Source organism: Haemaphysalis longicornis, unplaced genomic scaffold (genome assembly GCF_048455015.1).
Source record: "Haemaphysalis longicornis isolate Haplotype H1 unplaced genomic scaffold, Haemaphysalis longicornis Haplotype H1 scaffold_155, whole genome shotgun sequence".
NCBI lineage: Eukaryota > Metazoa > Arthropoda > Arachnida > Ixodida > Ixodidae > Haemaphysalis > Haemaphysalis longicornis.
The window spans coordinates 159,988-173,347 of NW_027526262.1; the positions used below are offsets into that span (position 1 = coordinate 159,988).

The 13,360-nt window shown below is 46.4% G+C and overlaps 1 protein-coding gene across 1 annotated transcript in view; it reads right to left on the minus strand.

The window, feature by feature from the left end:
- The window catches only part of LOC144166009 (neprilysin-2-like), a 133,479-nt gene that overhangs the window by 83,651 nt on the left and 36,468 nt on the right, over nucleotides 1-13,360 (minus strand). Inside the window, exons 5-8 of the mRNA XM_077695678.1 lie at nucleotides 10,899-11,116; nucleotides 10,571-10,813; nucleotides 7,283-7,357; nucleotides 57-187 (exon numbers count right to left, since the gene is read on the minus strand). Coding sequence (XP_077551804.1) covers nucleotides 57-187; nucleotides 7,283-7,357; nucleotides 10,571-10,813; nucleotides 10,899-11,116 — 667 coding nt within the window. The remainder of the gene's footprint in view (nucleotides 1-56; nucleotides 188-7,282; nucleotides 7,358-10,570; nucleotides 10,814-10,898; nucleotides 11,117-13,360) is intronic.

Consider the following 13,360-nt stretch of genomic DNA (forward strand, 5'->3'; position numbering starts at 1 on the left):
AACGTTTTCTATATTTCCTGGCAGGTGAAGATTGTGATCGTTACTTTTCCACTTACATGTTGCTGCACTTTATGAACTCCACCATAGCCTTGTAGTAATCAATATGCTTGACGAGCACTTCCGTTTTCCCGTCGATGGTAACATTTAGGTCTACAAAATCTTTTCGAAGAATTAGGACCATTGGAAACTAAAATAAAAAAGGACGAATCAGAGATTATCAACATCACAAATTTTGTCAACTTCTTGCATGCGGAAAGTTGCTGTGGCTGAAGTTTATTTTCATCGCTGTAAAAAGTCGTAATATATGGAATCCATATGTAAATAAGCATGCATGCACGTATGTATGTATCATATATATATATATATATATATATATATATATATATATATATATATATATATATATATATATATATATATATATATATATATATATATAGAAAGAAAGAAAAAGAGAAAGACAATCGCGTCATTGCCATCACAGGGTACAATTGATCAAGTGAAAACTCTACGAGTACTCTGTGAGTACTGTATGAGTACAAGTTATGTATTCTGTAAGAAGCGATGGCTCAAGGTATGAACCTGCTACAGTGAAATCTCAATATAACGAACTTCAGTAGACCGCGAAAAATTGCTCGTTATTCTGAAAGGTCGTTGAAGCGAAAATCGCAAAATTTAAGACAACAAATAGTATTCCAATGCCTAAAACGACCTACGTGTACTGCAGTGCATCCTTGAAGTCATTTTTCTCAAAAAAATGCACAAGTGATCATGAAACAATGCACGTTTATTTAAAGTAGTTGGCGATTTTCTTCAGGTGCATGCAGCACAAGCTTCCTAGCACGAAGGACTACAACTCTTCCACATTCTTGCGGACTGGTGGCCATGCGGTTTTTCCCCGGAAATGTGCGGAGTTTTTGTATGCTGTCCAGCACATCCGCAGTCGTCACGAGCTCGTCGTAGTCTTCGAGTGCTGCCACTGCCCCCTCAGAGGCATCGTCGTTCATGCCGTCTTCGCTACCTTCTTCATTCTGAACGCTCACGCTCTGGAGAATGTCCTCTGTTGTCAGCTCCGCTGATGTTCGTTAAGATCCAGCAAGTCACCTGAGCAGCGGCGGAACGTAGAAAAACTTGGGGTGGGGCGCGAATAGCGTGGCCGCGGCTTTCTGGACGGAGAAGGCGACACATGCTTAATTTTTTGTCTTCTCCTCACCTCCTTTTTTTTCTCTCTCGCATATACTCGCGCATTCCCAGGAGCAATCTGCAAGACGTCCTCTTCTGCGCTACGCTTTGCCGTGTCGTCTGCTAGCATATGGCTCCGGTTGTCGCGATTGTTTAACGGAAACCTAAGAACCTTCGGCCTTGAAAATATGAGTTCGTAGTACTGAGGCGTTGTTAACATGGCACGGAACTAAATAAAATGATCGTTATTTTGAAAAGTTCGCTATTCTGAAGTACGTAGTAGTGAAATAATTTTACATTAAAACTATAAGCAGTCGGTGGGGGATTCATTAAATGCTCGTTAATCTGAAAAGTTCGTTAATGTGGTGTTCGTTTTACCGAGATTTGACGTACCTCGAAACGTGTTCTCCTCCACCTTTTCGACAAGCAATGTTTCTATAGCGAGGCTTTCTTTGCCTTTCTCGGGTCTTTTCGAAAGGCTGCTTGCTGCTGTTCCCTGGCCGATTCTGCCGCTGGGTGCCCGGCGTCTCTTCCTCACCCGTGGCTCCGGTGGCGAGAAGGAGCATCCTGGGTTACTCACAAAGCCACAAGATGGCGCGCTAGTCTACGTGAATATAGGCCGCAGCCGCTGCCGCAACGGTAGTTCATTGTAGCAAAAAAAATAACATAGTGGACAAGGGCTTAGAAACATGGTAGACTGGACGAGCGCTCACAACCAACTACTTTAATTCCCGCAGCTTCCAGGGCATCTAAGCCCGAAACAAGTGTCACGTAGAACAGGGACGTCTTCGCTAACAGCGAAACGTGGTGCGGACCCCAAAGGCGTTCTGGGTATGCTGGCTCGAAGATGCGAGTCAACGCAACAACGCGTGACGGAAATGGAAGATGACGAGTGCCGTGAGAAATACGTCGAAAAGCGATGAGCGGAACAAAAATGCTACGCACACTTTCCTCCTAACCCAGTTATGCCACGACGCCTGAGCAACCGTTTCAGACATTGCTACTTGAACTCCATTATGCAGTTCAGGTCACTGACATTAATGACGACGTAAACATCACTAATGCTTCGCTTTACGTCCATTTCCACATATGATTGGGATCCGTCATTTTTTCTTCGAGCTTTTGCCTCTTTAGGCCAGAATGTGAATCTATTTACGCAGCACATCGCTCGTTCTAGAAGCCTTGCTCCACCAGTACATTCTATTTTTGAGAATGCATTTATTAAAGACGATAGACTTTCTTGGGCTACTTAAACGCAGAAATCGCAGGCAGGTCTGTCTGTCTGTTTGTCTGTGACTCGATTCAGCCACCCGACCAAAGCGAAACAGAAACTGCACAATAGTCTTATATACCTACAGCCAAATCTAAGCGTCTAAGTCCGGTGTTAATGTTCATACTTGTCAACATTGTTCAACAAGAACAAGACATTACGCAAATTTAAGGCAGAGAATGAATACATGAGTGATATTTGCAATGTTCCGTTAATAGAAAGATCAGGGATGCTTGGTTTTTGCGATAGCAAATGAAATACTACATCAACGACAGAAAACCGTCGCCTGCGGCTGCCAGCGCTACTACAGCTGCTGGCGGCATTTAAAAAATCAAACGGCAAAGGCATCGAAAGGTTCCACTAGACATGTTCTACGTTCCGCTTGGCACGCTCGTGGAGTAGGGTAATGTGGTTCTATTAACGTTGTAGTAGGGTGCCTCGATTCACGCGCGTCTCCCCCGTGCGGCGGCGCCGGCATCGAGGTTCCCGACTTTAAGCACTGGAACGCGGTGAATTTAAATTGACTTGAGCAAAACTCTATCGTGTTATCTTGGGAGTAATAAGGCGTGAGAGTAACAGCATGACAGGTGAGCGGGAAAGAGAAGGCAGGCATTTACTTGCCTGGGGCGGCAGTCGACTATCGTCTTTCGCCGACATTTGCAACGAAAGGAGCAGATACACGGCCACTTTTTTGTCCCCCAACACCCTCCTCGTTTTTTTTTTTTTTTCTTCACGGTACTTAGCACTTTAGTGAGTAGGGCGCTGGAACTCGCCCACCCAGCTGACGTTCCTTGGAGCCTCGATTTATGTCGTGATGCGTCACCACTAAACGCCTTTTGCACCCCGACCCGTCACCTCAATCTTCAAAGAGCCTCCTTTACACTTGGCTTCTCATTCCCCAATATTGCTTATCTTGTCCACAGATGGCACTTTGAGAGGTGCCTCCAAAGCGACAAATTTGGGACCGCAGATGAATAGCCTTTCGGTTTGACCAACGTATTTCTAACCGTAGAGGTCACATTGAAGCCTGTACACCACATTCCTTGAATCAGATTGTGGTTTTCTTTTTACTTTATACACAAATTTATAACAGGCCTATTTTAGTTCTTTACTACACAATGTTGGTAATCATCCCAGTGTGGATAATCATCCTAATCTAGTATGTCCGTATACGTCAACAGCTAGCGTGGTAGGTCGAATCACCTTGGGGTGATCGTCTAGGAATATATTTTTGTTGCATTTGTTGTTGTCGCATAGGAATTGCATTTGTTTTGTTGCATAGGAACATACTTTTGTTGCATTTGTTGCATTTTATTGTTGTCGCAGAGGAGAAGGATTTAGATGGGCGAACTTTATGTGTACCATTACCCCGTCGCTTCAACAAGATCATTAAGGGATGGATTTAGGCAAATTATGTTCTGCAGAACCCTGTGCACTCTGTGGTTTAGCCAGGGGGGTCATTCAAGACGGTAAAATACCTCGCATGTTCCCCCCTTCAGTAGACAGACTTACGTACTGGCTTCTTGAAGAAGTTTATCCTTCCTTTTTTGATTTCCCAGGCTTTTGTACACTGCTTCACATGTTTGTTTTGGCTTCTGAATGCACCATATTTTTTAATGCTTAGCATTTATATCAGGCATTTTATGTGGCTAAGGTGCATAAAAAGGGCACATTTATGTCAATAGGTGGCTTACGTATGCACAAAGGCCGATTCAACCTGACTTGATACAGATCCGCACTTGCTCTAGTTATATTATCTTAAAGGGACACTGAAGTGAATTTGTCAAGCTCCCGTTTTTGCTTGCACTGCGTAGACTGGCTCAAATTAGCACACTTTTCATCGTTTTTACGATTGACAAATCGGTAATTATTTTACAAACCGCGAAAGAAGAAAAACTACCATGCGCGGTTTGCGGCGGCCGCACCAACTAAAGCTGTGACGTTAGGAGGAGCGGGCACCGTGATTGGACGATGCCCAAGGTGAGCAACCAAAGAAGTTTCGGTTTCGGTTTCGGTTCTGTAAAACACAACCGTTGGCGTTGTTGGATGGGCATTCTCAATAACTCAGTAATCATCGTACCGCGCTTCGGCCATGCTGTCAGCTGTAAAAATGCATAAAGATAAGCCTCCTAGGACGGCTTGGAATCGTAGCATTCACTAGCCGAAACCTACGCTGTGCATGAACGCCCTCCGCGTACCCGCAGACGCCCAAATGTCATGCGCTTTTCCCCCATATTTGGAGCTTGCCTCCCTCATGCCTGTATCGTAAAAAGCGTGTTCGCACCAGGCCAAGGGTCTGTTCATTCTGGCCTGTGCCCACTGCCTGCAAGCAATCGGTGCTTATGGCAACAGCACGCCAACGAGAACTCGCAGCGCGCCAGTGCCAGCCTGCGCGCGTTTTGTGAACTAGTTCGTGGAGCCATGAACGTTGCGGCCCAAAAAAAGGTGAACTCAATATAGAAAACATCGGCGTAAAACGAAAAGGTTAACTTACAGAAAAAAAAAGCACGTACCCGCGGGGATTCGAATTCCTGACTTGCAAAATACTTGCGGTTGCATATCTAGCGCCCCAACCAACTTGGCCACGGAGCGGGCTCCGCTGGCCTTGGTAACATAGGGTATATATTGTACAACCGGTTTACACTTTTATTTAGTTCTGGCATTTCAAGCAGCTTAGGTGACTATTTGTTGTATTGCGCTCGTGCAGTAAGCGTCGCCCGAGTTTCCACAATTGCTCACGTCTAGCAATTGCATTTCGTAGACGGAAAAGCGTTCGCAGATGCGTAGTCGTGCTGCTGACCGCTGCGCTTGTTCGCCCAGCGCAAGAAAGTGCTTCCCGCACCCTATTTTCATGCTGTACGGTAAAAATATCAGTTGATTTTATTTCCTTAGTACCTATATTGACTTCGCTGACTCTTCTCCCGCCTTCAAGAGGCCTTATATTTTCCTACTGGCGTACCAGACAGCGAAGCGTCGCATGTGCGCTTGTGCAGCGCTTGTGTGAAGCGACCTTGACTTGGAGCTAGATACAGTGTACAAACTAACCAAGTAAAGAAAGGCAGATTCTACCATTCACAAACGTGTCCTGGCTTCGTTTCAACTGAGCGAACGAATTGCGACGACCCGTCGGCGGCCGGCGGACGAAACGCTGGGCCGACTAACTGTCTGAAGGCAGGGGAGCCGTGCAGTAGCGCAGCCAATTGCGAGCTCGGCTCCTCTCGACGTCACACGAAAACGCCGCAGAAAATGGGCGAGCGTAAAGAGAGAAGGACAGCATTTTCGAATTAATTTTTCTACTAAATAAAATCACGTAAACGCGCCCAGGGTGGTCGTAACATGGCCTGGGGACTCCGGACTACAATTTGCGCTAGTAATCCCGCAATGTTTACATATCACTTCAGTGTCCCTTTAACAGCGGAGCAGTTTAAGCTTCAGCTTGGTCTGGAGGCGCTAGCAAAAAATACCAAGAAAAAATACTCGCCTCCTGTAAGGGATACACCACAGTGAAGCCGGCTTTCGCGCCTGCTCGAGCCCAAGGGGCATGCGTATGCGCACTTCTGACTATTGATTTGATTTGATTGATTATGCGGTTCAAAGCGCCGACGCTACACAGGCGAAGAGGCGCGCTGTAGTGAAGGGCTCCGGATTAATTTTGACCCCCTGGGAATCTTCAACGTGCGCCTAAATCTCGAACACACGGGCGTTTTGGGTTTTAACCTCCATCAGAAAAGCGGCCGGCACGGCCGGTAATCGAACCGGCGTCCTTGGGCTCAGCAGCACAACGCCTTTTCCACTGAGCCACCACGGCGGGTCACCTTGGGCCATACTTTTTTAAAGGTCACAGTCTATCTTGGGCTAATAAAACGCAAAGAAAAATTGGTGCAGCTTGCACTAGTGGTGCAAGGCTGGAGAAACAGCGGAACTGGGGGTTGATTTATCTTCTTCCCCCCTGGGATCCGCTGTCATTGTGGGGTACTGACGGGAACGTCCTTGTGAAGTCCGGCTAAATTTGACCTCACCCCTCAACACTTATCCTAGCCTAGCAAAAAAATCGCAGTACCTAACAAGGCTTAGAAAAGCCTAGCAAAACTAAGAATCTTAGCAAAACCGGAAGAAGCTACGTCGACCACCAGCTCCGCTATTTCTCCAGCCTTGCACCACTGGTGCAATCTGCGCCATTTTTTATTTATTGTTCTTCGTTTTAGCATTAATAGTTCGCGGGAACATCCATTCATCCCCTCTCTCACTGGCCAAAGACGAAGTCTGAGCGGCTATTTAGACTTAATAGCTTCAGCAATAACTTTCTTCACTCTCCCAGAATTTCTTTGAGGTTACTCCTGGTGGGAACATCCCACCTTTTCTCATCACTTTGGAACTTTTTTTCCATCAGATACATGCTTGGTGTTTTCAGATATCTTACCCCTGACTGCTCACTTTGCCTTATGTTTTTCCTCTTGTCGGTCGGTACTGATTCCCGGGTTTTGATAACAGCAACCAGTGGTCCATACTGTAGCAATGACCTCATTGTACCATCCCCTTCAGATGCTTACTGGGGTGTAACATGCGTAATCATGAGGCTTAAATTAATTTCTATACGTTGCTGTCCCGAGAAAAGTTTGTCTATATTTAAGGTACGTCAAAGGTACAGTACTAAAGGCAGTGCTAGCCAACTCATGATCCTAAGTAATTTGTAAAATAGAAATGATAATTCCGGCAAACAGGAAGACAAGCTTCTTGTTGCCAGCGTTCTCATTTCTCTGCATGATAACGGTGAAAAAAAGCTACGTAACCAAATGACTGTACTAAAACAAAAAGGTAAGGTTAACTTACGGTATCACTCAGGTTTTTTCCCAATTGTGAAAGGGTCGTTTTTATCACGTCTACCTTTGTAGCACCGGAGGCCAACTGAAAAACAAAGCAACATCGTCTGTAGGTATTCTCATTTTATGGCAATCATCAGCAACACACTTAATAATGACAGTGCGCATTGCTATGTATACCTGCCATCAATTAATTGCAAAATAAAATTGGAAACCTCCTTGTAAGCGCAACTGTACAGTGGATATTCTATAGTATTTCTCTATTAAAGCGGTGTCTTATCTGCCACTTTCGCGGCTTTTTGAAGAGCTGCTGCTGTTCCCTGGCCGAATTCGCCGCTGTGTGCTCGGCGGGTCTTCCTCGCCCGCCGCTCCGGTGGCGAGAAGGAGCCGTGGCCTCCGTGATCGGCTACCGCCGGCAGCAAATCGCGGAGGCCACGATTCGCCACGATTACACCGCTCGCCTTGCTTCCGCGCCGAATGGGACGGCCGGAGCAACGGCGCGCCGCCGGCAGCAAATCGCGGAGGCCACGAAGGAGCATCCTGGGTTTCTCATAAAACCGCCAGTTGGCGCGCTCGTCTCCGTGAATATACATGTTTTACAGAGCGGTGGCCTGGGGCGGTATTCTCGTAACTGTCCCTTTTGAAAACGTCCCTTTTGCGTCCCTTTCATCGCCACTTACTTCCGGTTAAACAGTGGGCCTTTGAATCAAATAACGTAACTGTTCTTGCAAACGCATTTTAAAGAACTAAAACCGTATCAGAGTATCTTTTATGTGTTTAACTGAACGTATTTTGAAAAAATAAACGTGATGACATTTTTTTGTTACGACATTGAAAGCTTTCACCGAAAAGGGAGAAACGTCCAAAGATGGCAGCTGCAGTCAGCTGTTTCCTTGTGACAGTGAAGTGTAAACAATGCTGCGGCTACTCAGTTTTTCGCGGTTGGACTCCGTTTTGAGGTCGGTGACAGTGCCGGTACATCAAGATAACCGTCCAGTTACGTATTTTGGCGTCGGCGCACTTGTGGCATGCCGACGCGGGCTTTTCCAAGGACCTGAAATGGTGCTTTACGTCGTTGACATTTTTGTGGTGCTCTACGCGTGAAAAAATGCGTAAAGGGGGGGATTTTCGTTTCTTAACGACGTACCTGTTGCGCGAGAAGTCTACAAACGTTAAGCTGGTATGTGTATGCGTGAAGTGCCAATAAAAGGTTATAAATGTCATGCGGAGTGCTTGTGTAATTTTGGTCGTCTGCTCGACAGCTATCAAGCTCGCAGACGATCGTTTATTCCATTGCACCTGCTGACCGTTAGCTATAGCTCGAAGACGATCCTCTATTTCACTGTGGGGTGGCGGCGTATGATGCACAGGCTCGCGGAGGGCTGCGACAGCGATATCGTTTCTTCGTTACCGGCCGCTGACTGAAAGCCACCTGCAGCGAAGAAACGAAGGGCGCATAATACTTGCTCCTCGACGCTGAGCACCCGCGTCCGCCGACCAAGTTCGTTCCGGAGCTCGTCGCACAGCCACCGCACGGTCCTCTTCGAGAGGCGGAAATGCTGGCGGAATGCTTCTCGGGGCATATCGAACGCGTCTGCATTGCTTCTCGACCACTTGTTCCGCCAGCGAGCCAACAACAAGACGATAATCGGCGCATTCATGACTGCTTCTAAAAACCGTCTGTTTGAAATTCAAATCGCCTGTTCGAATCAGCCGCGGTCAAACGCAGTAGGTCCGCCGCGCTTGCGGTACGTCACATCCGGTTGTTTGCTTTTAGCCAATCAGGGCTCGCTCAAAAGGGACACTTTTGAAAGGGACACAAAAGGGACAAAACACGAGAATACCGCCCCTGGACGCAGCCACGTTGGATGGTGTGACGTCCCCCGTCATTGCTGGCCTTCAAGAACGCACTTCTCGCCGTGGCCTTCCATGGGGCCGATGCGCATGGTCGAGCGCCGGAGCGGCTTTATGGGCGAATGGTGCCATTATTTTTGAGTGTCTCTGTGCATGGGCACTTATCGGACGGCTAGATATTGTATGCATACCTTTAGAGGGCGCTTGGTCCCGCAAAATGGCTCATAAAGCTTTTTAAAGCGTTGTTCTGATTGGTACCCATCGCCTAATTCTGGTGCCCATCGCCTAATATATTCATGTTCGCTTTTACAATAAAGCTAGTTGTGAATCTGCGCCCATCCTGTTCCTTTCTTATTGTCTTGTCTCTCCCGCGCAGTTTTTCTACCCTCAAAAATGCAATACCAACTAGCTCAACAACACGCTGTATAAATCACCCGTTCATTCATGGTGGATCGCGGTTATTTCACGACGAACAGCACCACTGAGAGAGACATGCATGCGCCGGGCCCTTGAAAGACGTCACGATAGCCCCACGCAGCCGCAAACATCACCCCTGTGCCTAAGTTTATCTTTCGATTCTTCGGCGCTTCCACCGATAGCACCGGTCTCGAAGGCTCAACCTTGCGGTAAGATTCAACAGCTGCGGGTGGATATCACCACAACCGCGAACATCATAGACGCTTCCAACTATACTGCGGCGACGGCATCTGAAAATTATGTAGATCACCCGACAGCCAACAGGTCGCTGACCTCAACCACTTGCTATGGAACGTCCCTGCCTTGTAGGACCAGCGAACCCCAACCACGCTTTAATGCGACAATGCAAGCCAGAAACACTGCGGGAGTGGACCCACCCCGAAGCGTCTATCACAGGAAGATAGTCCTGGACTGTCTTCTCTACTTTTTCCGAAAGCCGCGACACAGGACCACATTTAATTCAACCAACCTTCCCCTCCTTCCCCCCTTCTCTCTCTCTCCTCCATCCCCCTTCCGGCGATGGTAAAAGAGCGGATGGTAACAAGTTTAATAGATACATCTCACAACTACTCAACAGTGTCGGCGAATCATGGCGTGCATGGAAAGTTTCTTCAACATGCTTGCGAAACAGCGCAGAAAATGAAGGAATGAACTTCATTTATAAATAGCCTGAGACCTTATGCGGTTACTGGGAGACGAGGGAAGAGGAGGCGAAATTATTAATAAAAGTATCATTAAATAATTAAACCACGCGTGTTAATTGCTCGTTTGCAGGTCCTAGCACGGCTGCCAGACCGCTCTACACCACTTTGTAAAGACCACTAATAAGTGAATAGTAACATTCATTCTTCGTTAACCGCAACATCCTGAAAAGGAGGAAATTTCTCCCGCTTCAATTGCATTTCCATGTTCGTAAAAAAGAGAGGTAAATTATTTATATACTTGACAAACAGCAATTTGTACTCACCTTTTCGAGTCTTTTCTCCATTTCTATTATGTTTTTGGCAATAACTTCGGCCCTTCCTTCACCGACTGAAACCTTAAATAAGAGAATTGTTTTAATTATGAAATTTTTGTAGGCTTCTTCCGCTTTAGCTGAACCGCTGCTGTAGTCGTAAGCTGGCTCGGTTGCCTCTCCTTCAGAGCCACTAGTTTCTCCAACGCTGTAGTCCTCGATGTTGTATACGTAGAAGTCGGTAGGCTTTTCCATCTGCGCATTAAATTATCAATAAATTGATAGAGAACACTTATTCCACGACTAATTTTAAAAGCAAAACTAGTCGGAGGTGCCTTACGAGGATCATTGGTCCGTCGTTTCCGGAAGAAAGGTGCTCGTTTCTGTGTACTGAGTAAGAGAACAGTGGACGTGGACCCGTTTTCCGGAGTATAGCTTCGTAGGCATTGGGCTTCTTCCAACGGGGCTTCTCATGAATAATTGGCCATCCATTTTTTGTCAAGTTGTACAAGGCCATGACTTTTCCGATGGCTTCTTTTAGGGCATTTGTATCGTGGCCTTAATAGAAGTTAAAAATTTACATTGAATCACTCAAAAAAGTTCCGGGCTATTTCTTGTTTTGTTTTTCAAAGTTGCTTTTATTTCATTCGGGTACAGAGGGCAACACACTTCTCTATAACACAGCTTTTGTACCTCAAGCCTTATCCTGCCTTGGCCGAAAAGGATTTGAAGAAAACTACTACGGCGTTGTGAAGTCCAAGTCCACTCCTTTTCTCCTCAACGTATTTGTGGAGTTTGTGTGCGCAGTTCTGAGAGGTAACTATAGCTGAAATTTAACTGGATGAAATAGACAAGGGTGTTGCGCAGTGTACACTACTCCGCGCTTACTTTAGCGAGTGCGGCATTTACTCACGGATAACACGACAAGTATCCACCCCACGCCAAAAAAGAACTCCTCGAACGCTTAAGCCTGCTTACGTGGTTTGAAGGCGAAAGCCTAGCAGTTATCCAACTTATTTACTGCTATATTGTGTTTGCGGTTCTTTCTTTTTATTTCTTAGTCTTTTGGCGCGAATTTCTTCGACAGGAAGACTGGTCGCGTTTCACGCTGCAGATTCCCTCAGCCACAGCTCTCCTCCGCCGCGTGCACCCGTCTGCGCACGGGCCGCAACATGCACCTTGGACGGCACACGCATCAGGCTAATTGCTCCACTGCCTGGGTGCTGGGTTAGCGCTTTTAAAGACGATAGTCTTTTTTGGGCTACTTAAACCCAGAAATTTCGGTCTGTCTGTCTGTCTGTCTGTCTGTCTGTCTGTCTGTGACTCGATTCAGCCACCCGGCCAAAGTAAAACAAGCCCTGCGCAATAGCCTTATATAGTCACAGTTAAATCTACCCGTACAAGGCCGCTGTAATGTTCATACTTGTCAACATTGTTGGAGAAAAACAAGACACTACGCAAATATAAGACAGCAAATTAATACAGAAGTCATATTTTCAGGGTTCCTTTATAAAAAATCATACATGCTTGATTTTTGCGAAATTAAATACTTCATCAACTGCAGAAAAAAATTCACTCCACCATCGCCTACTGTCGCCCGCGCCACTATAGCTTCTGGCGCCATTTTAAGAAATCAACCGGCAACAGTTACAAAAGATTCCACTAGATAGGTTTTATGTTCTGCTTGGACAGAACGTGAAGTAGGGCAACGTGGTTCTATCAACGTTCAAGTAGGGCGCCTCGACTCACGCGCGTCTCCACCGTACGGCAGCGTTGGCATCGAGACACCCGGCCTGGAGCAGTGGAACACGGTAAATTTAAAATGGTTTAGGCAAGCCTTTGGCGTCTTTACCTTGGGAGGAGCGCGACGCAAGAGGAACAACATGAGATGTGAGCGGGAAAGCGAAGGGAGGCATTTACTTGGCATAAGTACATAATGACTGTCGTCTTTTGTCGACATTTGCAACGAAAGGAGCAGATAAGCGGCCAATTTTTTTTTCTATATTGCGTGCTTGGCGACAACACAAAACGCACTGCCCAGTACACAAATTAGTAGCTCCAGCCATCAGTCGGGTGATGAAGGTGGCTTGAAATATCATAAACTGCGCTAGAACACCCAGAATGGGTAACCACTCAGGTTCTTCCGGCATGATTCTATACACTTCTCTTATATAAGCAACACTTTCAATGAAGTACTCTCGCAATGTGCGAGCATCCTCTTCGGCATTTTGAAATGTCATGCGAATTTTCCACATAGAATGCAGACTAAGTGCCAAGAACATATCATAGGGCACGCCTCCATCATTGTTTACGGGTAAAAAGCGAATGCCATGAGGTGTTAATGGTTAGCCTTTTTTCAAGGTTCCTTGGAGTATGTCCCAGTGAAACACCGCATCCCAACCGTCCAGAAAGATGCGCTCCATTGTTTCCAGCTTCTTTGCATAATCGACAGTTAAGTGTCCATGGGTGCACATACAGTCCCATTTCCTGCAGCCGGGATTTTACAGGTACCGTGCCGCTATGAAGATTTAAGAAGAAATATTTAACGGATGAACGTACCGGCATTCGTTTCACTCTTTTTAGAACATCTTTTCCTGAACCCACTGCATACAACTGACGATAAACCGGAACAGGTAGACACACATCAATCATATCTTTGTACAAACGTTTCCCCGGTACACAACTCAAATACTCCGAGGAAAACCTAACCCTCAAAATCCTAAAAGCATCCACGCCTTCGCGCAAGAACCCGCGCACACGTACACATCGGATTTCAGAAGTTGAATATACGCCTCGAGCTTT